The 27963-nt window shown below is 40.0% G+C and overlaps 1 protein-coding gene across 11 annotated transcripts in view; it reads right to left on the bottom strand.

Annotated features, from left to right (window-relative positions):
• PDLIM5 (PDZ and LIM domain 5) overlaps positions 1-27963 on the bottom strand; it is a 134625-nt gene that overhangs the window by 79772 nt on the left and 26890 nt on the right. For 10 of the 11 annotated variants that reach the window (XM_042807818.1, XM_042807820.1, XM_042807816.1 and 7 more), the window contains exon 3: positions 11479-11630. In XM_042807818.1, coding sequence (XP_042663752.1) covers positions 11479-11630 — 152 coding nt within the window. Of the gene's footprint in view, positions 1-11478; positions 11631-14134; positions 14202-27963 lie in introns of those variants that run through there. The other variant, XM_033004485.2, reaches the window with a different exon arrangement.

The raw sequence follows: 27963 nt of genomic DNA, 5'->3' as shown, positions 1-27963 counted from the left end.
CAAAATCCTCAGAATATCACCTTTCTGATGGCTTGCTGTAACTCATTAAAGAAAAAACCCCTACACTCCCCTCTGAGCATTATTTATAAATGGGAGGAAAACAGTTACTAAAAGAGCTTCTTGAAACACACATATGAACCTTTTCCTTCGAATAACTAAAAAAGTGGGGCTCAACTGGGAAATCACACCAAGAGCAAACCCCATTGCTTGCCTATCAGCCATCAAAATCCGAACTATTCAGTGGCTTGGTTTCTGCCTTTTTCTGAAACAAACCCAAACCAAATGTGAAAAACAACTCCCCCTGTCCCTGCCACCCTCTAAAAACCCCCAAAACCAACAACAAAACAAAACAAAAAACCAAACCAACAAAACCCCCAAAACAACAAAACCACAACATGCCTTTCAGCAGCATCTATGTGAGGAGAAGAGATAAGGAAAAATAAAAATCACACAGAGTGAACTTCCACAGCCACTACAGGTCTTGAAAATGGTGGTGTAGCCCAAAGCACCTGGAATATAATGACTACAGAAAGGCTGATTTGGTATTGCACTGTCAGCTGAGAGTAAACACTTTCTCCTCATGTAGAAAGTTGGCACTTCTACCTATTAAACAGAAGCTTTATTGCACATCATGTAGATACCAACAGTCAACAAAACTAACTCCTGTGGTTTTTCCAAGAGATTTTTTTAGATTTCCATAATGAAGATTAGCTTAGTTTTGTTATTGCGTTCCTGAAATGCATGTATTTCATGTTTTGGAAATAAATTAAATCTACTACTTGGAAGCATCTCTGCTATTAAAGGTCACCTAAGAAGAGTTGCACCTCTTCAAAGTCAGGATGTTTAAACATATATTGCATGTTCTGCTTCCACCCCTCAATATCAATGAGAAGGCTTTTCAATACTGGGAATGTAAATCAACTCAAAAGACAAGCAAAGCTAATTTGAGGAGTTTGCAACCTGCAGATTACTGTCAGAGAACAGTCAGACTCCCAGTAACACTAGTTACCACTGCTATCAACTTAGACATATTTTCTGTATTAAATTTCAGCTTGCGAACATTAGTTCTTGCTTACAGTAAGAGCCTATAAATCAAACCATGTGGAGTACATTAGGTGATTCCCTGCTGTCCACAAAGATAATCCCTCAACTCAGCTTTTTTGAATTCTGAAAGACAGAAGAAAGCGATTGGTATTGCAGAAAGTTATTTTAAATCACAAGCAGTACTTGATCATTAGCTTTTCTCTTACCCACTAGGCAGAACACTGCAGACTGGTCCTCACCTCACATACTGAGGTATACTGGCCATCCAGCACATGCTGAGATTGAGTAAAATGATCTCATTTTCAGGTATTTCCTACTGAAGTACACTGTTTCAGGTAAAATATATTTGAATAAATCATCACTGTTTGTTTCTGTCTTCACAGGAATCAATCATGTCAGATCTCAGCTACAATACAGGTTCGTTGTAGTTTAGTTTTAAAATAGAATGAAAGTAGGCTTCTAAATAACTGTACGTCTAAACATCAAGCCAAAACTACTACCTTTCTAATGATCTGCTTGTGTAAAACCACTTTTGAAACTGGTATAATCTTTTACACTGTGTATTTTTTGTTGTAGGAATTGAATCTTTGTTTTAAAAAAGTCTCATACATTTGTACATCAGAGTCGTTTAATCCATATAGTGGAAGTACAGTGGAAGGCAATTACTTTCATATCCATCTTAAATGTAGGACTTAAAGAGTACAGTCCACGTAATTACAACAGGTGGTAAACATTTATTCTTTGGCTAGTCCCAATGTATTTGAAAGATATGCATGGGTTTGGATCTTACAGCAAACATCTGTAGGGTCAGCAAAATCACTTTCATCACTTTAAAAATAAAAAAATCTTTACTTCCCTGTCTGAAAACAAGCAATTTCTTCTTAAAAACAAGCAAACAAACAAACAAAAAAATTAAGAGACAAAGTTCAGGTTCAGATTTTGCTGTATTGGTCAGATGTCTGTGCTATGCAGCTACTTGTACAAAGCAAAGGCACAGACATTTTTCACTGATCAAGGAAAAAAAACAAGACAACCAGTTAAGACCCTTTAAGTTACCACTTGATCCATTGCAAACAGGTGGGAACTTCTAGGATCCAACACTTTCTCCCTTAGTTTTCAGTGAGGGACTCTCATATTACACAAGACTTGCAAACCTCCTCCCTCCCACAAGCACTCGCTACCCTTCAAATAGTGGTGCCCCAACTTATTTCCCACCCAGCTGCTTATAAGGCTCTGCTGATTATAACATCTGAGCTGTCCTCCCCAGCAGCCTCTCAATTGACCAACCCTTATTCTGTCAATGACTTGGACTATGAGGGTAGGAATCCTGAAAATTTATCCCAAACTGAGTTTATAAACTCCCCGCTTGTGAGACAGTTACTTGATGATGGCCTCCTTATTTTCATACAAATTAAGGTGCAGTTTTGAAATATTCTCCTAATCTGACCATTATCTGATTCAGCCCACCATGATACAGTATGTAGACAAAACCCCAAAAGCATAATGGTAAATTTGCTGCAATTGCTGCAACTCAGAGGTGGTATTTTGCATTTTTCTGGGGGCAAACAAACTAAAACTAAATTTAAAAAACCCCAACCACTACATGTTTCTTCTTTAGCCCTCACTGTATTAAATGTTTAATTCCAGGCCCGCTCCTTTGCTTCATTTTCTTTGCCTTTTTTTTCCCCCCTGTGGCAGTATTAATGTGGAGTGGGAGGAAATAACTGAAAGTAAAAAATGTCTTAATGCTGAGGAAGCATAAAGTAAATAATGATCTACCTTTGGCACCCGCCACTGTCCACTATCTATATTTACTATCGTATTTATGTTCCCATGCTACCTACTGTATGAACCTGAAGAAACTGAACAGCCTTTACAAATCCTGATTTTTTTAGAGCTCTTAACATCCCCGGGAAGGCTCTAAGGTGCACAACATGAGGAATGCTGCTACTGTTTAACTAGCCCTCACTCCCAACTGTTTTAGTGGCAAATGGGTGGGTATGATCCTGAAACAGCCACTGAACTCAATTTTTTACCCTGCAACCTCCCATTTTTTGTCCCAGAAACTCTCCTTTGAACTTTCAGGCAAGTCTTTAGTTTGTTAGGTTCACTTAGCTGCAGCATGTTTTGTGGTTCACCTAATTGCTAGCTGACGTGCAGCAAAGTGCTGTGTGCAACAAAAGATTTTGAATTCCAGCTGGAAGCAAGAGCTGTACCCTTCCATTTACTTAGTTTGTGGGCAGGCTTTCCAAAGGCATGGCTTAGCTAGTAAAACCTGTTCGGCTACTAAAATAGGAGCAAAAGCTTTCTACCTTGCCGCCAATAAAATAAAAAAGTGCACATGCTTATATACCAAGACACCTTTGTATGCAAAGAAGAAACCGGCATCTTTCATTACCTTTGAATTCTTTGGACAGTATTTTACCCAACACCACTTAATTTCAAAACCAGATAAACCAGGAAGACTTAACATGACTCAGTTGCTCGCACTGCAATGTACAGCATAAAAAAAAAAAACACATGCAAAACCCTTTCAGCTTTAGAAAAGCTCTGTTAAGATGCAAGGGTAGGAGCCTGGAAGGCTTCAGGTGAGCCGTCCCCCTGCACTTTAGGCACACACCAGCACTTGCAGCCTCAGATGTGGTCTGGGAAGGCACCATCCCACGCCTTGAGGAGAGAAGGAAGTCTTCAATAGGACACCACCAGCAAAGCTGAGAGAGGTGAAAACCGCCAGGCTCTGGACCAGCAACGCCTCACCTCCAAGTCCTCAAGCTGGCATTTACACAGCTAGCAAGAATTTGAAGAGCCTGCACAGAGTTCACGGGATTTGCTTCAAAAGAAATGCCGGCTCGGAAATGGATTCTGCAAATTTGCAGATTGAAAGCAGCCTTCTCAGCAGCACCGGGTTACCGTACACCACGCAGCAGCGTGGGTCCTGCAGGTCAGGTCACTTCCAGGCCCAAAAGTCAGGCTGACAAAAGCACCTGGCAATTTTCACGCTGCGAGGCACACGACATCAGGTCGCCTCCACCTCGAGGAGCTACGCACCAAACATCTCTGCCGGCCGCCGCCGAGCGAGGCCTGGCTCTGCACGGCGTTTCTCCTCAGTCCTGCTCCACGGAGCAAACCCCAAAGTGGGCAGGATGAGGGTCTGACAGGCCGGGTAGCCCCACACCAAATGCACACGCAGTCCTTTACACTTCCATAATGGCAACAGCTCCCAAGAGCAGGGCCAGCAGCCTATACTAACATTCGTGTCCATCTGCCTTCAGGGATAATTCCACCCCCGTTACAGCCCACAGCTCTCCTCCCCTTCCACTCCCTCAACAAAGATTTCTGAAAACATGGGACTTGAATGCTGCTGAGATAGAGAAATTGAAGATCATAAGAGGGACTACAGCACAAGTCACCAGATACTTTCAACCAATAAACTCTGAGGGCTGTATTACTTACTTTGCCTTATTACTTTTTTTTTTGCCTGATCATTCAGACCCTCTTCCGAAGCCCTAAGTGATATGTTTTTGTTTTTAATGGAGACTCTTTTATTACCGCTTTTTCCTACTTCTGCATACCTGACTTTGTAACCTGAATGCTTCTTTGGAAACACGCAATTCCACATAAATAATACAATAAAACAAAACAAAAGTGACTCAGGAATTTTAATACGTGGAGCAAGGCAGATCCGTAACTGCATCATTAAAGCCAGTTAGATTAATTACCCAAACCTCTACTGCTTTGAGCTTACAGGCTACTGAAAACTGACAACTGATTCTTTTTTTTTTTTTTTTTCTAAAAGTTCACCAGAGAGCTTTAAGGCTTTAAATCACTGAAATGCTGGCATTTGGCAGGGAGGAGACCATGACCATTTAAGATCAACAGATCAGAAATAGGTTGAGCATTTTCTACTAAAAAGAAAAATTTTCTATTTTCAGAAAAGTCTGTGGTCAATAATGGAAAGTTCAACAGGAATATTTATAAAGTCTCGCAGGGCTATATGGGGCTCTACTGAGTGAGCTACCTGAAATAACCACCACCTCAAAGCCTGGTGACATGGCTAACTAACAGAAGTGAACTTCTGTTTGGGAGGCACTATTTTTCAGACAGTTTATTTTCAGATATATTTACTGAAAAATTAATGATTGAAGGTAACAATTTAGGATCGAGGAATAAGCTGCCTAAGGTTTTTACTAGCAGCTAAACTATAACATACACTTCATTTATATATTACTAGCCATATGACCTCTACTGAGTTTTATAATCTTTCTGTGTCTCAACTCTCTCAGTTAAAAAGGGATAATGGTGCTTATTTCCTTAGTCATCCAACACTCAGTTTTGACATCCCTGAAAGAAGGGTTATACAAGAATTAATATTACAGAAAAAATAATTCCAGCAAAAATATGTTTTCAGATTAGGAAAAATTACTCTGAAGTTGTGACGCTTGCAACCAATTTATTGCCTCTGTTCAACTGGTGCAGGACAATCAACCTTCTTCCACATGCTAAAAAAGCAAATCACTGAAGAGCAAAGCTAAAGTCAAAATGCCTATGTAAGGGAAATGATGATGACTAGTAAACCAAAGTTGGAGAAAAATAAGACTTCCGAATGCATTCTTACCATAACTTCCTTAAAGCTCATCCTTATATGGTTTACGGAAACAAAATATCTGCCCCAAGGAACCCATGACTCATAAACCTGAAAGCATGAGTTTTAACCATCATCTAAAGTGAAGCCTGTATTGTTAATAGTTTGAAATCTTTTCTATACTTGTATTCTGCTAGCTCCTCCTCTTTTATTTTTATTATAATAGCCTCTCCTATTTGATTTAACAGTTACACTATTTTCTCACTTTTCTATGGAGACGGTTTAAACTTTAGGACTTCAGACCCCCCTGTAACAGTAACTAAGGCTGGCTCTTGGGATCCATGGTGCCATTCCCTGCACTGCTGTTTTTTATTTTTGAGAAATCAAATAGATTACAGCTAACCTATTCTAGGACAATATTTCAACACCTGAGGAGCAAAGGACTCAAGTCTCTTAAAACCTGGTCTGCATTAAGGTGACTCACTTCCTCATTTTCAAGATGAGAACAAGAGCGTCCATTTTGTCCATATAGTTTGTCAGAACACACATTCCTTACACAGCAAAACACCCTTTCTCCTGTGCATTTCCAAAGCAGAGCAGGACTCTCAATGCAATAAATGGTAATATCATTATACTGTTTTCTAATAAAAGCAAGACTGGGAATAATAAAACTACTAAGTAAAAAGCATACCGAGGTAGTCTTACTGCAGAAAATGCTTTCTGAATTGGATAACTTGAAAAATGACCTTAGAAAATAGAAATCAAATGATCCATAACATTTTTTTCCCTATTACCCCACCTCAAATCATGAGAATTTCAGCTGTTCTTAAGCTAGAAGTCTAGACTTCATGTTTCCTGAAAGAAAAACTTAGAAGATGAGGGAGTATGGTATAATAAAGACTCAGGCAGGCAGATAAAGTAAGTGTCATGGTTTTTAACACATGAGTTTACAAACTGCAGGACCCAGCCTTAAGGATCACCTGAATTTCACTCTGAGTTCTGTCAACATGGATATCAAAAATACCCGGCAGGCCCTGGACTCACCTGTGACACTTGGGCAACTGCGCTTTTAAAAGGCGGGGGGGGGGGGGGGGGGGGGGGGAGCAGAAAAAAAACAAACCAAACCAAACAGCCAAACACAAAACCCACAGCCATCACTGAAATTCATCTATTGCTTTGTAACATACATGTTCATTTGCAAAAATCCATAGTCATCTATTGATGAGCTGGAAGCAGAACTGTCGTAACCGCTCACTGCTGACCTAATGTACCCCAAAAATGGTTTCTGAAGCACTGCAATATAGCAAGAGAGGTAAACAACCTTGAGAATCCTCCTTTCACTTCCCAAGCCAAGCAATCCCTATGACTTTCATCCTAAATGACTAAATTCATAGGGAGAGGTGAAAGAAATTCATTTACAAAGCACACTATAGCTGTGCAGATCTGTTTTATGAAATGAAGAGATAAATCAGTTCTATATTATAAAGGCAAAAAAAAAGCCACCCAACTTTCCAACCTTTTCTGTATTATTTTTATCCCCTGTATTGCTCACTGACACTTTTTCCAGAAGTTTTATGAGTATCATGATCTCATGCAATACAAGATATACACAATTCCTTATCTTTCTCACTTCCAAAGAATCATTACAGCACGAGTCTGGAGAAACAGTCCCCGAAAATAATATTTAAAAAATAGATGGTGGCTCTTAGCTGTTCAGCAATTTACAGATTTTTTTTCTGGAAATCCATGCTAAATTACTGAACTTGAGAATATATCCAAAAAGCAAGCATCTGGTTTCCATCTGTCCTCATGGGAACCAGGAAAGGACTTTAACTGAAAACAAAATAATGGGGTGCAAAAGAGCAAGATCTCAGGGAAGGAGGGATGCATCCAAGGAAAATTCCCTATGATAAACAAAACAAAATACTATCAAGAAGCTAAAAATCACAGTTTGCAAAATGAAAAAGAAAAAAAAGAAAAACACACTCCATATTTTTAAGCCACATCTAAAATGAAAAATGAGCAAATAAAATTCTAATTTTGGCATGTTATTTCACATTTAAAAAAAAATGTGACCTTCACACTAAACAGTGAGACTTGTTTACAGAACTAATTAGTTTTAAATACATATACCTGAAAATATTTGCCAACACATGCAAATGTTAGGCACCTACTACTGTACATGGCTGGCAAACACAATTTTATCTACTTGTATTTAAGCAATCTCAAAGTAAAGTGAACTTTCAATTGACAGCTGCAATTCCAGTTTTTTTCAGGGGCAAAGAACAACTCCGTATTTTAAAAACCAAGCTGTGAAATTGTCTTACACAGGAAAAAAAGGACCTTTTATTCTTCCTTCAAATATTTTGCCAACATTCATTGACAAGTTACAAAACAACTAAACTGGTTTTACACAAGAGGTACATGCACATCTGCCTCCATAAATATAGCGCTTTAAACCTTTAAGTAAAGTTTTTGAAGACATTGCTTTAACTATCCCTTCCAACCCTCCAGGCAAGCTACTTCTTGCCCCTTATTTTGTTTCTCTTAATTTTATTTTTTCCACTTTGCACATAAAGAATAGAGGAAGTCAAGTGAAAACCTGACCATCAGTACAAAAGCATATCAAGTTACAATATATACAGTAAGAAAGCTGATCATAAAGAATTTCCTCTCTCGCCTTTGCCACACAGACTGACAAGGTTTTCTTTGTAGCTTTTAAAAGGCAAGCTGTCGCCGTGCCCCCACCACTGTGCAAACTGGGATGCGAGAGCCCTCCAACCTCAGATGGGACCCACTCAGGTTCACTGGCCTACTAATCCCTGGGGTGTACCACTGCTTTTCTACCAGCTGTCATTTTGATCCTCACAACACACACCAAAAAGCCCCTAAAAAGCCACCTGATTATTTTGGTTAGTCCCTCTCTAGCAAACAGCACAGCCAGCCCTGTTTCTGACATACCGTGAGGCTGGTGGTATGCCCAGCAATTTTTCACCATATTGCCGTTATCTTCACATTATACTTAAATCTGCACCACTGTATTAATTCCCACATATTCTACATGAATCTGTGTCAATTTGTAACTGATCAAGAGTAAAGCAGGCATCCATGAATGAGTGCACAGTACTTCTTACAATTTATCATGAATAAAGGCCACTCAATGCTACCACCATAAACATACCAAATGCAATTTACAAAATATATTCTGGTTCCTATGACTAATTTGATCAAAATGAGTTCTTTAGCACTTTTCATAAAGCACCACATCGATGCGCTTACAGTGCAAAAGCCGTTAGCTCAAGCCATAACACTCCCAATTTCCTTGGACCTCAAAGTACCACTGCTTACCAACTGATCATTGTGTTCCTTTAAAGCAGCAGCAAACTGGGGCAGTACCTAAGAATTTACATACCATCTCAAGACTAACCTCAACATTTTTGCATTGTAGTTCAAACTATCAGTAGTCTGTGTGGAAGCAGATAAAAGCTCAGAGAAGTGCAAAACCTCCAAAAGATTATTAAAAGCAGTAAAACCAAAATATGTCTTAGATTTTCCCATCTATGGCACCAACTCGTATTTTGAAGGCCAACATTGTTGCACATTGACAGCATCTCTTTAATCTTGCATGTGAACAATAACAGCTCAAAATATGTTATTTAATTTGGTTTTGTTTTGGGAGAAGAGGCAGGAACAGAAGAATTATGGAGATCCTTCAATATTAAAATGGCTTATCTTGCCACCCTGTTTATACTCTCAAGCTGTCCTTCCCATGGGCAGCCAGCATCTGCAGTTAGCGTGAGCCAGTCTGCCTCTAAGAAGTGCTTTCTTCCAGGCTACAAAGAACAAATAAACAACCAAAACAAATGTCCTGTGAAACAGCAGTCAGAGCAAGGAAGTTTCCACAGGCAGAGGCACTGGGAGAGCACAGTCTACAGCTTTGGTTTCATGGGATCTGGGCAGAATTCAAAACAGCTGAGACCATGGGACTACAGACCAGCAGAGCCACAAGAGAGGACATGTGTCCCACTCCCAGATGCTGGGGCTGAGGCTATTCCTTTGATCTCTACTAGTCTGATCCTGACTTAGCCTTCAGCTGTCAGGTAGCTGACGCTGGTGAGTCAGATGCTACACTGGATAGGAAGGGTGAGAACAGGAGAGGACCGGGCTAACTCATGATTAATTCAATTTTCAAACCACTCATCCCTGCACCCAACCAGAAGCAGCCTCAGACAAGTTATTGCCTGAATGAGACACACCTGCTATTCCTTTCCTGTATCTGATATTAACCCTGCCCATCAATTTATGGTGATGGGAGAAAGTGGGCCAAACCCCCACACTCCCAGCTGCCTGCTGGAGTGACTCAGTGGGCTCCTGGAAAGTACATTTCTAAATGATCTGTGTGCCTCCTTGGAAGACAGAAAGGCAAGTGACACACTAGATACAATGCATGATTCTTCTGATGAGCTGGTATAATACCTCTGTTTCATCAAGAAAATTTTAATGACACCTTTACAAGTTTCACTTGAGAAGATACCTTAGGCATGCACCACACCACAAGATACTCCTTTCCTCAGAGACTGAACAAAAGGAATCTCTTATTAAGGGTAGCTAAGGACCAAAGTACAGAAAGACAACAGGAAAAACAAGAAACAAGCAGGGCTGAACTGCAGCCCCTTATAAAATAAAGCACTCACACAACCATTCGACTACCTATCACTTAGGGTTGAGAACAAGCACCACCACCCTGGAGAACCGGATGTATGTCAGACCTACAACCGTATCATCTATTTTATTCTTACACTGATGAACTCTTAGAGAGGTGGTCCTTTCATTATGTGCAGGATAATTTGCTAGAAAATTATTACAAGTAGTAACTGGTGAAGAGATACCGTTATGGCCCTCAACCATTCAACGAGGAACTTTGCACTGCTGAAGGCACGCACAAACAGCAATCACAGGGTGCAACTGCTGTTATTTTCTCTGATAACAAGAAAAAATGGTTCTCATTATGTGATGGCTTCAGAGGCCAATCCTCCTCCAAGATGCTCACTCACATCATTAAATAAAAATAGCAGTCTTCTAATGAAAGTCAATATTTAGCCCTGTGAGACTTTTGAGAGCTTGAAGGAATTTCTTGCTTGTGCTGCTGCTCTTCCTGCTTCAATTCCAAAAACCTACACATAAGCATCCTGCTCCCTTCTTCCAACCCCTCCCAAAATATAGCCCCAGGCTAACAGAGGTATGCTGAGATTCAATAAACTATACGTTTCAGGAATGAGACTGACCCAAGGTGTAACTTCTATAGTAGATGCTGCAATTAGCAAAGGGAGGCTGCTGCTTTGTGAAATGGTAGTATTACTTCGGTAAACATCTCTCTGTGACTCTGAGCTGCAATATTTTAATCTGTATAACTCAGAGGTTAGCTGTTTAAATCCATCATTCTGTTTCCCAATAAAAATGACAATGTAGGACTTGACCCAAAAAAGAAGTGGCCCTAGTCAGTCAGGGGAGGGGAAAAAGCCTGGATGAGGCCTGTTTTTAATTAAACAAGCGTTAACAAAACTGAAGTTCCAAAGGAAGACTAACTAGACTTCATTCAAAGTAGAGCAGGTGGCAGAAGGCTGGACAAGGTCTTTGTCAACTCTTATAATTAATATCTAATAAGTTTTCTAAAATGCTATAAATCAAGACACATTTCAGGCTACAGAAGCATTATCTTTTAATCACGGCTGCTTAACTCCATGCACTTTGCCAAACCACTTACATGTTTTTATGCTCCAAAGAACTGTTACGATGATGATTAATACTTGTGGTTTGTTTTTTTTTTTTTATTTAAGAAAAAGGTATCTTACCTTTGCAGAGTCATGTTCAAATTGCCTGTGCATGCCTTGATCTTGTTTTGTGCTTCCAGATGAGTCATCCCTTCCGTGCTTATCCCATCAATGGTGAGAACCACATCACCTATCCCCACGTGTGCTCGGGCTGCCTTGCCACCATCGTTAAGCTGAAATATTGCAAGAATGGTGGATGAGAAACTTGGATGGTTTATGTTTATATTCACTGAACACAGGATCACAATATCTTATTCACAGTGCTGTTTCATAAAGGAAAAGAAAATGTATCTTTTCTCCTTTGTGCGTACATCCCTGTGAAAGTTGCTGCACTATCTTTCTTTCTGGTAAAGCAGTATTTATAGGTTCTTGTTCTTATTTCACTTGAATGACAGGAAAAGCATTGCACAGTATTGTCTATTTTTCCAAATCAAACGCCACTTCTACTTGACTGGCTAGAAGCTGTGCACGTTCACCAGGAGACACAAGCAGGATGGATAGGCACACATAGTTTCCTGGATGCCAAGTCCCAAGCTCTTCTCTCTTCATATAAGAAATTTTTCTCACAAGAGGAGAGATAAAGGCTGTAAACCAGTTTTTTCTATTCTAGATTTTCCTTGTAAACAATCTCTTCAAAGTTTATGTATTTGTCAATGACTGGTCACATGCATGAAAAACTTCATTAATAATGAAGCTGACTTTTCCCCAGCTGCAGCTACTAGGAAGTCATAAGTTCAACATCCCAGGCAGACCAGTTACAGGACTTTGTTTTGCCTTTCTCTCATTAGGTTTATAGCCCACCGTGACCCACAGTATATTCAGACCAGAATAAGAAAGGCCTCTTGAGCAGTCTGCCTCTTTGATCAAGGTCACTGTGCCAAAGTTCAGCTCAGCTGCCTTTGGTCCACTCGAATGAAGTAGTCTGAAAGCAGAAACCCTTTAAAAATTCACATTATTGACCCTGATTAACAATAAATTAATCTTTTCATCTGATGCCACTGAATCTCAACTAGCTTCATTCCCAAGAACAGAAATAGAAATAAAGCAACACATTGTACAATCTACACACTGATTTATAACCGTGGTCCTCAATCTGCTAATCATTTTATAGCTGGCTTCAAAGAGCAGTCCTGGATGGTGCAAATTCCCTCTGTTTCCAGATGTATTTCCTATCTTACAACAGAGAAGTTGTAACTGCTTGTGCTATGCATAGAAAACCTCCCAACTCTTTCCTCTGCCTGCAAGCATGAGTCTGTTCCTTGAAAAAATTGCTACATTTTTAGGGAGATGCTGCAAACAGCAGAATTACATCGCCTTTATTTCCAAAAGTGGAGTGCACCTTGGGCCACAATTGTGCTCTAGCACGTGGCTTCTCAAAGGGAGGCAGAAGGAAGGCTTTCGTCCCTGTTTTTCTTTAACAGTTTTGTTCCTTGTGGTTCCTTTTGACAATGACCAACCACAAGGTACAGTCACCAGTCTCCACACAATTCACTTCTACAAGAGGGGAAGTGAGGCTAGGTCTTGAAAACTGTATGTGGCAAAGGGCTAGCAATACATGAAATACTAGTGACTTAGTCTTTGCATTTGTGTATGAACAGTCACCTGCTGGTAAACCTGTGGAAAGAGTTCCATCAGCCTACCTGATATGGTTAAGGCTTTCCTAAAATCTCAGAGACTGTAATACATGACAGCTGCACCACATGTATCGGACAGCATCTGAAGACAAATAATTTAACTGAGGAAAAAGTATTGCCTAATGCTGCAAGACAAATGCAAATGCAATACTCCAAAAATGTATCATCTGACAATATATAGACTGAAAGTGGGAAATTTCTCATTCAGTGGATCACAGCTGGTGTTTTTCAACATCAGCCTGTGTCCCACAGACATTTGCAGTAGCAATCTTCAGCAACTAAAAACAATAGCCAAAAATTCAAACAAAACCAGAAAAATCCTTCCATTTGGTGTTAATCCTATGCTAGCAAATACATTTTTCTAATGAAAGGGGAAGCCTGAGATGTAAGAAGACTTGTCACCTCTTCAGATTCAAAACAGCAGCCAGTCCCTCAGCGTTACGGGTCAACACAGCAGTTTTACCCCGAGTTGAAACCAAAGGGTGCTAACAAGGGAAGATTAGCAGAGCAAATCCCATGCAAGGAAGAAGAGTAGAAGACAATGGAAAAAGGAGATACACTGATTTCAGAAAAAACTTTTTGACTTGCTAAATTCATCAGAATTACAACATGTATAGTGCATTCTTTTACAAAAGACTTCAACAGCAAAGACAAAATTCATCCAAAATTTGGTGTTTACACCCAAATTCTGAGTTAAGAGACCTGGCTACTATAAAATACAGATCAGGGAACTGCATCAGCATATAGAAGGCTATTACCAACATAGCTATTTATAGGGAAGCTCCTTAAACCTTTGGGTGAGGGGTGGAACCTGCCATAAACAGATCCCTAAACCGATACATTACAGCATGCTGACATTTGTCAGCAAGGTCTGGAAAAGGGAAAGGAACGTAAGGGCGTTAAAAGCAAAAGGTCAAATGGATTACTGCGCTTTGTGATTGAACTCTCCATATGAATAAAATCTAGCTTTCTCCAAACCTACGCAAATGCGCATGATGCTCACACATTTTAATTTGCAATGGAAAAAGAAAAAAGCCACCTACACGCATTCAGCAGTAAGACTTCAAAAGCAGGCTTCTGGGTAACTGTTTTCATGGAGAGGTGGGGGGCCTTACCATCCACAGAAGCATAAAATAAAACAAATTCATAGATTAAAAACAAGCAAGCAAAAAAAAACCCACCAAACAACCCAACTTTTTTGTTTGGTTCAGGTAGATAACACACAACCACCCACAACTATTCACCTGATTTTCAAGAGATCACTCTTACAAGCATACGTGGGAGAGAGCTGTAAAATCATTTCAGCAAGACCACAGGCTGAAAATCCCTTAAAAATATGGCCGGAAAGCACACCCTGGAGATGACAAAAAAAACCCCGACATGTCCCAAGAAGCATGACGAACTCATGGCTATGTCCACCATAGCTGCCATGCAGGCAGGGGACTGAATCTGCCTTATAGGTGAGGCTGTCACACACATTTTTGAACAAACAAATTGCTGGACAAGAGTATGCAGAACTGCACCCACACAAGGTGCCAGAGTAGTAATCTCCTTATCTAGGTATAGGGCATAAAACTTCCAAGTAACACCTACTGATTTGGGATAAGAGATCTGACTAACCAAGAGAGGTGAGGTTGACACTTCTAGGAAATCTCAGCTGAAGCACAAGTCTTCCCTGAGAAGACCAGCCAGCATCCTTGGCTTGTGAAGCATCTATAATGAAGTGGGACTGAAGCTACAAGTTTTACCACAGGTGCAAGAGGAATATAATCACAAGAACTGGTATATAAGAATAAACAAACATCTACCCTGAACACAACAGGAGGAATCAGAACACCTGAAATAATTAAGGATCTTTTCCAGACTGCAGACATATTTATACCCCAGGAGCCTCATTTTTGACACTTAGACTCCATAACTCTGAATACCATTACAAACAATAAATCATATGCGTACTGGGGATTACGCATGCAAAACTGTGTACATATTCAAACCAGTACTAAAAGGAAGGTTCACCATATTCCTTGTCACAATGGATATTAAGTCTATTTATTTCATTTTTTTTCACCTAGACTTTGAAAAATCCGACAGATGCAGAAGATATAAAAAGATGTAGGTGCTAATACATAGAAAATTTTGAAATGCTATTTATAAATCATTACTACTTTTGTACTGCATTTGTTTTGTCCTGTATGAGTGATTTTGTTCTTTAACTGCAAATTTAACCTCAGTTTAATAAAATTATCTGACACCAGTCACTGGTGAACTACAGCATTACCTATGGTTAAATACCAAAAGACTAGTCAACTGATGGGCAAAAGCAAAATAAAAAAAAAACACCCAGCACCCTAATGCTTAATTCCTACTAGGAAAAAAGTGTATCCTTAAAACATACCTTTATTAATCGTACAAGTTCAAACAAATGGAATCAATGCAACAAGATGTATGCACAGAAGAATATAGCATTAAAATTCTAAATCTGGCTATCTATGAATCAAACTAACTCCTAATCACCACAAATATTCTCCAAACGCTTGATGGATCTGTTTTAATTCTGTATTGACATTATTAGGCAAGTTTTTAAAATCGAGCATGAATTGCAGTTACAAAAAGGGGACTTTTCTTTTTTGATGTTCCATAGCAGACTTCAAAGCTACAAAATTGCCAAACCAGAAATATTTCCTCCTGCTTAATTCCACATCTCTGTACTCTGGGAAGCTCATTTGGAGATGGAGGGGGAGGCAAGGAGGGGAGACATTTCGTGATCAGGCACCTGCTGAGGCCAATCACTCCCACAGCCCCCAGCACCAAACCTCTTTTCGGCCCCTCAGCAGCAGTCAGCTTCATGGCCAAAAGCCAGCCTATGTCACCCTGAGATGCTCAGGACGCCTTCTAATCAACATAAATAAAATCATCCACCTCATAGTAGATTTCAGTCTTGTTTGACCAAAAAAAAAATTTTTTTGTCATTGTTCTTGTTGTTTTAAACATCAGAATTCCAAAACTGCAAATATTGTCCTAAAATACATTCCAATGAGGATAAAACAAAAGTAAAGCCGTTCTTGATACAGGATGAACTTCAAAAGCAACAGTATACAAAGTAATCTCAGCACAGTTCCACACCTCAGATTTTCAAAAGCAAACAGCTGCAATACAACTGTTTTCTTGAACTAGATTTTAGCCAGTCCATTGTTTTGTTTTGCAGTAACCAGCACTTAAACAAAAAAATACAGGGAGAAAAATAGCTGTTTTACTCTCAAGCTTTAATGACATATTTTGAAACATCCTTTCTAGGAAAATTGCATGTGTGCACATACATGTTCATCTATCTCTGAATCAATATAATTTTCAGCTTGCTTGGTGTCTAATTAACATATAACCCACCTAATTTTCCTCACGTGACTAAGAAAACTTGACAAGCATCTCTTCTCTCAACTGTCATTGTTTAGTTTTTATGCACTAATAAATGAAATACTTAAATTCCAGTTACTCATAAGACAAAGGTCTACCTGATTAGAGATGGAAGCTGTCTTTTATCTTTTCCATGCTGCCTGCCTTGAATCAATCCTAGCTGCAACCAGTTCGTGTGATAGTGCATCACAACCACCTTCCCAAAGAAACTATTTCGTAGTCTGACAGTAAATAATGTTCCCCCCATCACACAAACATCCTTCAACATCATCTGCAACTTTCTCTCAATGTAATTCATTCCTGCTCCCGATTTAAAACTCCCTGGGCTAGCTGACATCCCTCCAGCTTGGTTTTTAACCCTTGAGCATTTCTGATACATGGTTGGCTACAGCAATTCAGTTTAAAAGACACAGATAATCAAAGCAGAAGTCAACCACACAATGATCTTGGTTTCATTACCACTCTTGCGTCTCATTCAGTCTACGTCCTTCCCTATAATAAAGTATTTAAAATAAGTAAAAAAAAAAAAAAAAAACACACAAAAAAACAACCAAACACAACACACCCACATACAAAAAGAACATTACAAGAGAACTTTGCAGAATCACAAGATAAGCAATCAGGTAACATCTTTATCAAATAATACTTTGCCTTTTCACACAGACTTTTAAATGACAGGGGCTTCATCTCCCTGCTGTAATACACTTTATGCTACTCTTTACACTTGTTACCTGTTACTACCTTGTTTACCCCTAACCTCATTTCACGTGATCAGAGTACCACCTTGCACCACGGGCCAGTATTTTAACTGCATGATGTTGAATGTACGTAGAGCTCAAAGTACGCTAGAAAGCACCCCTTTGGTGAATGGCTGCAAGAGCAGCCGCCCTTACAGTGTATCTGAAAGACACAAGCTCGCACCAAAACACAAGGCCGGGGGCCTGCCCGTGCTCCGTAGGTGCCCTGGCTGCCTCACAGGAGTTGTGCATGTCCGCCCCGACTCCTGAAGGGTGGGCCCCAGCACCACGCGACACGCAGGGGCGGCAGCGCGGAGCACCATGAGCACGAACAGGGTAACGTGGTGCTCCGGAGAGCCCTGCCTAACAGGGCGGCTCGCCAAAGCCCTTCCTCACCTCCGCAAAAACCCGACTTACACGCCGGACTCCTGACAGGTTTGGGATACTTAGGCTCCAGCTTACCACTTCTGCATGAAAAACAGCCATGGGAGCACCTGCTCTTTGTGGCAAATAAGCTTCCCCTCCGCTCAGTGGAAACCGAGAGCCGTATCATATTCCTCACAGCCTTTAATACAGCAATATTATTCACATAGCCAACAGATTAGACAGACAGCCTCAGTACTTGCTTCCAAATCAAGAACGTACATGCCAATCTTAAAGTCCAGAGTTATAAGAACCCTAATGCTGGGTTTGCAGTGGAAACCGCTGACACAACCAGCTATAAAAGGGGTTATGAGACAGTCCTGTGAATAAGCTAAAGGTTTTCCCCAAACCAAGCAAGGATCAAAATTAGCTTAGGTCAAAACCCCTTTTGATTACCAGAGTATTTTGCTATGTATCCCCACCAGGAGACCCTGCCCTCACCTCACGCCATGTGGCTGTACTCCCACGTGTTCCTGCACGTTTTCACTTCCCTGCTTTTTCTTCCCATCACTTTAAAGGTGCTTCCACACTGATTCATAAAGCTGTAACCCAAGGCGTGCATAGAACACCAATAATCCTTGAAGATAATGTGTGAGGTAAAAAAAGTATAAGGCGAAGTACCAACCACACTTCCTGGTCTGGCCAACAGCAGACACCACCCCAGTCCTGGCAAGATGGTTACCCATGCCTCCTGCCCTGACCCCCCGGTCCCTCTGGCTCTGCTTCGCCCCTTTCCCTCCACGTACAGCAGCTCCCTTTGCTGCCCTGTGGTGGTGGCTTGGCTGAAGCAGACCCAAACCAGCCCTTTGACTCATCGTAGCCCACAGGAAACGGATGGGGAGAGCCCACAGGCATTCAGCCATTTTGCCAGCAAAGAATCCACAAAACCATGTCTCGCATTTCATTCTCGGTTGTGCTACTTATGCTTCTCAGCAGTAACCCTGACAACAACATATACTTTAATGTGATTGAGCTGTGTATATACCTGTAGTCCCACATTCAGAAATTATGTCAGACTAACACAAAGTTTTACCTCTACACAAACATGGCAGAGCATGCCTGTGAGTTCAAGTTTTAGGAAAAAGACAAATGGTTTCAACTCTCTCTGTTCTTAAAATTTTCCTCTTACTGCATTTCAACCTTAAAAATGTATCTAATGCCCTGCACAAAAAAAAAAAAAAAAAAAAAAAAAAAAAAAAAAAACAACAACCAAACAAACAAAAAAAAAAAAACAACCAACCAAACAAACTTGCTTTTGCACTTTAAATGAACTGTTGCATATACACACACACATCACTCAATTTACCCATCCTTGCATGCATCAAACATGGAGCTACGCACCTGCCGAGGAGCATGAGAGCATGTTAGCTTCTAAAAACAGAGGAGGCATCACATAGTGTAAATTACTCTCACACACATTTCCATTGGTGGAGGCATCACGTAGTGTAAATTACTCTCACACACATTTCGATTGGTGCAGAAAAGGATTCAAAAATATAAATTAGGTTTACAAAACAGGGTAAGTGCACAATGGATAGGCTTTTTGCATACATGCTCTTTTATTTTTCAAACAACTAACACTAAACAGATCAACTTGAATGCCAGGGGAGTGAAGCAGAAGCAGCAGGCCTCAGCTTCCCTTGTTTGCCCCAGAACAGGTTGATAATAAGCAGGAACAGTTTCCACATGCCGAAGCCAAAAGGGCTATTAGCTGGTGCCATCTCTCACTTGTCATGGCTTGACTGATGATGGTTTCCTTGCAGCTTTGCTCTTCCATGAGTGGGTTTTACCTTTGCTACCACTCCTCCTTCCCTTATGACAGCCCAACCACTGCAGGATGCAAGGAAGCAGAAACGGCTTCACAACAGGTGCCTTCAGCTTAAATTTTTGTCATAACACCAGTACCTCATCATTACTGCAAGTTCAGTAGCAGTTATTAAAACGATCCCTGCTTTTGAACTTGCCAGTGTGAAAGGGAAGCAGTTAACTATACATACAGCAACAAATTCTGTTACAATTCATGTATTTTACATGTAGCTTAAAACATTTTATTCAAGTACTGACATCGAAGTTAAAATGTCGAAATACCCACTGTAATTCAAAAGATTATTAAAGTGAGTCAAAATTCACACTCACTTCGCACAAAGAATACTAAAAAAAAAATACTCTGTGCAAATGTAGCTCTATCGGCATCTAACAAGACTAAGCATCTGGTCTTACTTTTCCAATCCACTTGAAGCATTGAAAAGAACAAAGAAGTGAAAAGATTGTCACTGAGATGGGATGGGCAATACTTCCTGAATAACAGGAGACAACTAATGTTCTGATCTGGAGAAGAAATAATGTAAAAATGTCAAAAAACAAGTTGTCAAAGGACTAAGGCAAAATAATTCAGACATCATGGCTGAATTCGTATTTGCAAGAACAACATGGGCAATTCCAAAAAATATATGCTTTCCAAATACTTAAGTGATGGAAAATGATTTACAGTCAAGTGCCAGAATGTCTGCAGATATTTAAGACCCTAAATTAGTAGCTTTCACTAAGCCTTCTCTCAAGAAGCTCAGTCGTGTTCTCATGCTGCCGGCGTGCCTTACAGCCCTATTTATTTTAACTGGCTGTCTTCTCTCTGAAGATTATTCTTCTGTTCAGAGAGTTTACAGAACTAATCCAGGTTTCTCCCTGGGAGACTATATGCCAGTGGGTAAAAATTACTGCCTACTTAATTTCTCAGAAAGACAGAAAGAGGAAATAGAATGAAAATGTAGCTACAAATGCAATGTAAACTTTGTACAGTTACTTTAGCTTTTGGGATCTGTGATCTGCAGAGTCTCCCCTCCAGTTGTGGGGTTTGGGGTTTTTGGATGGCCAATGCAAATTAGCTCCACAACTAAAGCACACGATGACTTTGGACTGTTGACCTTAGGAGCCACGTGATTCGCATCAGAACAGAAGTTTCAAAGTGCCTGTCTCATTTGGAATAAACAGTTTGGAAAATTCAAAGTAAGTTTATTGCTGGGGCTTCCTGGACAAACTCGAAACAAAGCAGATTCAGTTTTCTCTTAGGGAGCTTAAGTGTGAAGTGGCAAAAGGGGCCCAGCTCAGCTTCTTCCAAAGAAGAAATTAATTTCCATACTGTAAAGGCCATATTTATAAAGATGTCTGCAGAGCCTATAATGGTGTACTTTCTCCCTTCCTGAACAGAAGTATTTTTATTCATTTACAGATGATAAAATTAGTTCAACTAGCTGAACATCCATCTCTTCAATAACCCTAGTAGCCCAGTGTGTGTCATCTTGTTCTCATAAGGTTTTCATGGTCTGTGATTTAGTCCTTCTTAATGGGATAAAGCTTTCCTGCACCAAACATTATGCAATCATCCCATGCTTTCCAGAACATCCAATTTAGGAATCAAAATAGAGTAATATGTTATACTGTGTCATTTAAAGGTATTCTGATTTTTTTTGCCTTGTAGTCTGTCTCACAGGAAAGAAAAGCCTTGTACATGGCAGCAATGAGAAGGAAATGCAGCTAATGAAGCAGTCCCACATATGAAAGCAAAGCAGAGAGACAGTTAAGTGGGGAAGCGTGAACCAAAAACTCATCTGACAAAAGCTGACTGCCAGCAGAAAGAAAATGCTACTACAAATTGAATCCTTCATGATATACTAGTCATCATTTTACTTTCCCCTATCCAGAAACAAACCAGGCATGCACAAACAGGTAGGAAACAACACGCTTGCTTCAAAGAATTGAGATAACGACAAGCTGCACCACATAAGTAAAGAGGAAAATGGAGGCAAGTTCAGACACTGCAAGTATTGCTTATTGACACAAATCATCTGTCCAGGGAGCAGAGCTCACCGGAATGCCAGCCCAAACTGATACCCTGCAAAAACTGTCCAAGTCCACTTTCAAGGTGAAACCCAAACGCAGCAATGAGAGCCACCACATCCACTCCCCACGGGAAGTTTTGCCACGTTTAGGTGTCACATATTTAAAAAAAAAAAAAAAAAAAAAAAAAAAAAGTGAGAAAATTCTGTTCACATTATAACCTGCAACCAAAAAGGCTGGGGACTCAAAGCTACATTTCTGCCAGCTCTCCTTTGAGCATGCAGCTCAGCACCCAAGGAGAAAACACAGAAGAAATGCATCAAGGTGCAGAAGCTTCTCCAACTCAACCATGCTACATCAAATAAGGGTTCACATTTTTAAGTATAAAGGCACTAGTGCTTATGGTACGTTCTTTTGGTAATGTGGAAGAAAAAGGCAACTTTAAAGATGTGAAAAACAACAGCATGTTTCAGATAAATAAGCATGCTCTGATGTGCATTAAAGTAACAAACCAATTATGGCCTATATGCTGATGGTGCCGAGACCTATTCCAGATGAAGAAAAGCACAGTCCTATATGCATGTGCATTTATTTAACACAACAGAGAGAGAACTACTCAGAATTAGTCCAACGCAAACTTCTAGCACAAAGAAATAAAACAGAAATAGGAGACATTAGGAAATCCTTGTGGATATCTTGCCTTTTATACGTCAAGGGAATATTATAGCAGACATTTATTTTAAGCCAGACACTTATTGGCTAAAATCCCAAAGTATAAAATACTGCAGAAAAAAGTGCAATAAAAAACCCTCAGAAAACAAGAAACACATTTTAAAGGAGTCGCACATTGTTTAATAAATTCATACCAGCTGTTTATAGCTAAGACACAAAAATCTTTATCGCAAGCTAATAAAGCTCATGAGAACATCTAACAATTTCAAATTTAATTTTCCATTTTGAAATTACATATATATACACACACACACACCACTGTTTTAGTTTACTTGACTTTAAACATCACTTTTACATGATTTGTTTATACAGTTCCAGGTGTGGGGTCTCTATATATATACACACTTATTTATATATGTATGTAAAACTCTGGATATATTACTATAGATGGAGTTATACACATATATTATTTAAGTAAATATTTATGTATAAATACTTATTTTATACACACACACACACACACACATCTATATAAGTGAAAAGGCATTTGACATCCCTGCTGGGGACCTGTGAAAGAACATCACATGCAGATTATCAGCATTTTTTTTTTCAGGCAGCCCATGACAAAAAGCAGTTGTCCAGAGAAAATAGGAAGCTATTCAGGACAAATACTCTGACTGCAAAATGAAGACCCTCATTTTACGTAAATTCTTCTTACCATTCCATTGCCAAATGTATTGCAGACATTTAAGACTTAATATAAATCCACACAAAACTTCCTTACTAAAGCTCCAGAGAAAAAAAAATGCTAGTGTATTTGTTGCCACTGTGAACTTCGTCTAAATTTCTTGCTGCTGTATTTTAACAGTCTTCTGAGTTTCGCTGCTGAGAGCTGCACTGCAACTGCTAATCATAACAACCTAAAGTCTGAATTAGGCCACAACACGTTTTTTCTTACTTGGAGATCTGGAGATCCAAAAGTCACACACACAACTAAACAATGAATAAGATTGCTTATCAAATAGCTCTGAAAAAAACAATGAAAAAAACCTCAACCAATGAAGAAAACTCAACCCTTCCTATTTACTCCCTGCAACAGTCTATTGGTTACTCTCAGCCGATCACTGTGCAGTGGAAAGTGGCTGGCCATTCAAAGCCTGGACTTGCAGAGGAATTCTGTAAAATAGAGCCTGGTAGTCACATTAGCTCTCCGGTGACTTCTTTTTTTATTTTCTCTTTTTTTTTCCCCCTCGATGACCATGTTCCACACACCCACACCCACCCAGCCCCCCATTTTTATGTCATGATCTCCAAGCTCTATACTACCAGAACTAAACCCAGGTAATTTCAAAATTAAGATGCAGAAAAAGAAATCCACCTGAAGTATTAATTATAAACTCTACTTCCTTATCACATCTAAGGATATAAAAATTTAAATCATTTACAGTCTTCAAATTTTAGGACTCTAAGCAAGGCTGCTATAGCATTCTGAAAAAAAATTCAATATGCACTGCTGGTTACAGACAAAACTAGGAAACAATACCATGTTAATCAACGCAGCACCAAAATCTAATATCCGTTCACTTCTCCAACTTGATCCAAGACAGATGCTATGGAAAGCCTCCAGGCTGGAGTTTTTTATTTGTTTATTATTGCCAATAACAGTACAAAATACTGATCACTCGCATAGAGGTCACTGGCCTCGATGTGATTTACACTCTTCTCAAAACCCAAGACCTACATAAAGGCCTCTTGAATGCCTTCAAAGCTATTTAAGAATAAAAGCCTGACCATCACACAAGCAGAAGGCTTTTGATAAACATGATGATAGTGCCTACCTTTATGCCTGCTAAATCCATGCAATTTCTTTTTAAGCATGTCACTTCAGGGTTTTTCACTGAGTACCCAACACGAATAAAAAAAACTTTACTGTAGGAAGACTCATAGAATTTATTTGAAATCTAGCACAAGTAAATGTGTGATTTCTAGAAATGCTGGAATTAACACTTCGAAAGATTTTTATAAATAAGTAACTAAAATTCAGTACTTGTTTTTTTTTGGGTTGCTTTTGCTCAAATTCTGCACCAACTAGACCAAATGAAGAGCAGAGTTTCTGGCCCTCCTAATTAATGTCCTTTTTGAGCACTATTTTGCCAACAGCCATGATGATTTGTTCTTTCTGTCTTGCCGTACTACGCTGAATGTCACTGAATTTTGTACACCTCAAGTTTGTGTAGGCCACTCACGGGCAAGGCTCTGGTGAAAGCTGAGGGTATGAGTGATTACGCACTCTGTGGCAGAAGAAATATGGGAAAGATATTTTCAAATTGAAAAGGTATTCAGAGTACGTCATTAGGGATGTTCACTGCTGAAAGTTTATCCTCAAAAGAGGTTCTCCACATCAGTCTGAATCCAATAAAAATTATGCAACTAATACAGCTTCTCAAAAGCAATGAAAATCTCTTCATCTACCTAGAAAAAAAAAAGTGAAGATATCCAAGAAACATCATGGAAATCAGAGCAGGAGAACTCTCCTGGCAGGGTTACTCTGCCTTCATGCTTCTTCCCGCTTGGAGGCTAACCACAGCTGGGACTGCTGGCGAGATCAGTACCACCACACTGGAGATGCCAGCGCCTACTGCCCAAGGTGAGCAGGATGGCAGGGCAAGCCTTCACAGCATCTGCTCCTTCCCCACAGCTACCAGCAAGATACATCCGTCAGCTGTGACTCCCGTTCAAACATTCAAAACCATAATTTAACAAGACAGATAAGCATATAGCTTGCTTCAGTGGGACATAAGACTTCGTAGAGCAGTAGTGCATTGCATGTTTGCAAAACAGCTCAAGACAAAAGAAGCCAACTTTTGGCTGCAAAACTTTGGGTGAGGGGGAGGAACCCAACCAAACAAAACCACCCTTCTATAGTGAGGTGAGAGAGGAAATGCAGTTTCCAGAATTGCTGAGGCTCCGCTCCCCCTCCCCAGACATCACCAAGCAGGATAAGATGCATTATTCAAAGGCCATCATAGAAGAACCAAAAGTATCCGATGGCTTCCCACTGAAGACCACCATTCAAGGCGCACTTTATCAATCACCAAACAGCAACAGCATTGCTAGTCCTACTTCTGCAGGTAGAAGGCAGGAATAACCACAGGCATGGAAGCAGAAAGTGAGACTTTCTTAACATGCAGCCAGTGACCTTTGGCAAGCAATGTCCTCATGTCATATGAGCTGGTGACATCAAGGTTTCACATCACTCTGTTCCTAAAATGCACCGTTTGCATATTTATTGCCTGTTTAACAAACCCATTTTACGGGAAAGCTTTTCCTCGTAAATACAGTATTTTTATTCAATCACTTTCTAAAAGCCAAGAGGGTTCAGTGGGACAATGAAAAAGCGACCAATGGATCTGAGCTCCGCACACAGCCATCATCCATCGTGCCTTTCTAGAAATTAACAGCTTCATACATTCCTCTCCAGCCACCTATTAGAAGGGATCAGGTATCTTAAAATTATGCAACTTACCAAAGGGAGGCCCTAGACTTACAGCACACGTCCCTGAGCAGCTCTTCCAGGAGCTGAATGGTCTGGAAGCATTTCATACCTCTCACTGGTGTTCAGTTACAGCTCGCACCTCTAATCCACCAAAAGCTTTTCTTTTCCAGGGAGCACAGGGATGTTTTCTGTGTCTTCTAAACTGCTAGATTTACATGGCAACTTAGCACAATTATAGCATCCAAAGCATGTTTAGGCATGCTGAGAATATAGTGTTCTCATACAGTAATAAGAACAAGAGCACACTGTAATCAGAATTTTGAAGAAAAGCATTAGCAATGACATGGCTACAAAAAATATTAAGATATTGATTGAATTCAATACTGAAATTATTTTAACATGCATAAATTCTCACTCTTAAGTTTTACATCATTTACATAAAATAATTCAAGCTAACCTGAAACAATCACATGCAAGCTAAACTCCTATTAATATTGGTAGGAGTCTTGCAATTGGTTACAGTGAGAAATGAATCCTGAACAACAGAGGCCTGCAACATTGTTTAAGATGCTTTTCCTTTTTTCTGCAGCTTTCCAATAAGATTGTCCTTAAACCTCATAGAGCACTGAGTGGAGATTGATGTAATACCTTTTCATACACCATATTATTCTGACCTCTGTGCACTACGACAGAAGTCACCAACTTGAACAAGTCACATAGGCACAATAATTGAAGGAGGAGACTAACACCTTCCACAATCTCTTCTTGACCAAAAATGAAGAATGAACTACTAAAATTACTATTTAGCAGTTCAGCAGGGCTGATATTTCACCTTAGGTGAAATACAGACTCTTTCAGAAGAGACTTGTTATCCAAGATTTCTTGCGGATTACAGCAGTACCTTTTGCACTGCTATTTTTGTTCAGAGATGAAGAACGAAAGCAAACCGTACAAGCAAGAGGTGACAAGCATGACCAAAGCAGGAAAATTAATAAAGCTGGAAACCTTGGAACTAAAACATCTTCTCAGAAACATACTTTCCTTCCCATTTACTAACAAGGTGAGGGGAATACTAAGTTAACATGGCTTTACAGGTTTTTCTCTTTTTCCATTCACATAAGGACACCTGTGACCTGGCAGGCCAATTAGGTCAAAATGAAGACACTGACATTCCTTCTTAACACGTGTATTACTTGCAGCGTGAATTGACATAACATTCATAGTTTTAACCTGGAGTTCAAGTGCCTTACTGAACACTCATGCAACTGGCAGTCTCTGTTCCAAGGGAAGGATTTGAGGGAGTAAGTCATTACAGACATACAGAGCATACAGATCTGAGCACCCTCCATGAGACTATGATGCCAAACTGCAAATTTCTGCAGAGAACTCTAGTTGATGTTATGCAACGTTTGGGCCAGATATTATTAGCAAAACACTTGGGTAACAACACGTTTTTACAGATCTGATATCAACCAATTAATTTTACAGTAACCCTTCCCTCACAATGCAAGGCCCCCCCATAACGCTTCTATCTCATGCTATAGTCTAAAGACAGCGACTGCATTAATGACTGCACTTCTGAAGAGTTCAATACAAAAGGCTCAGCGTTCACACCAGTAAAGCAGAAGGCAACACAGTCTCCTCCAGGGCCACACACTGAGCACAGCATGTTGCTGCATGCATTCCCAAAGGCTGGGAATCCAAACCAGGACCTGTGGGGAAGGGAAGGAAAGAAAACGGAGTCTTGCAAATGTTTTCAAATAAATGTATGAACACGGTAAGCAGATGTGGTGGATGACAGATATGGGTGCTTCAGCACTCTCACTAGGATGCTCACTGACTGGAGCAGCAGTAACAGGGTCAGTCCTACCCTCCCTTCTCTGTCTATGCATGTGTGCAGGCTTCCACTATTACTGCTAGTGTAAGAAGTCACTTATGCAGCAATAAACAGGTATTTGTTAGCCCAACCAAGAGTTACTGGCCAAATGCAATCCTGTCTCAGAGTCACAAAAATAATTCCCATATCACATTAGGACTACATTGGTGATTTCAAAGTCTCCATTCCAGGTGTTTGCCCCGCTAGCTTCCAGATGTGGATGGTGTTCCCAGAAAAGCAGCCTTCCCAAGGGGACAGGCCCTCATTCATCCATGGGAGCCAACAGTCCAACCACACTCAGTGCCTCCAGATATTTTGTCACTCCAGAGCACTGGAGGACCTCAGTTTCCCATTTACAGGAGCTTCTTACTAACATGAACTTCACTAAGTGTTTAATTGCCTCTGAAGTGCTTCTCCCATTAA

The sequence above is a fragment of the Tyto alba genome, unplaced genomic scaffold, assembly GCF_018691265.1.
Source record: "Tyto alba isolate M040663 unplaced genomic scaffold, T.alba_DEE_v4.0 Super-Scaffold_6, whole genome shotgun sequence".
NCBI classification, from domain to species: domain Eukaryota; kingdom Metazoa; phylum Chordata; class Aves; order Strigiformes; family Tytonidae; genus Tyto; species Tyto alba.
The sequence above is the reverse complement of the archived record's forward strand: the minus strand, read 5'-3'. Positions and strand labels throughout refer to the sequence as shown.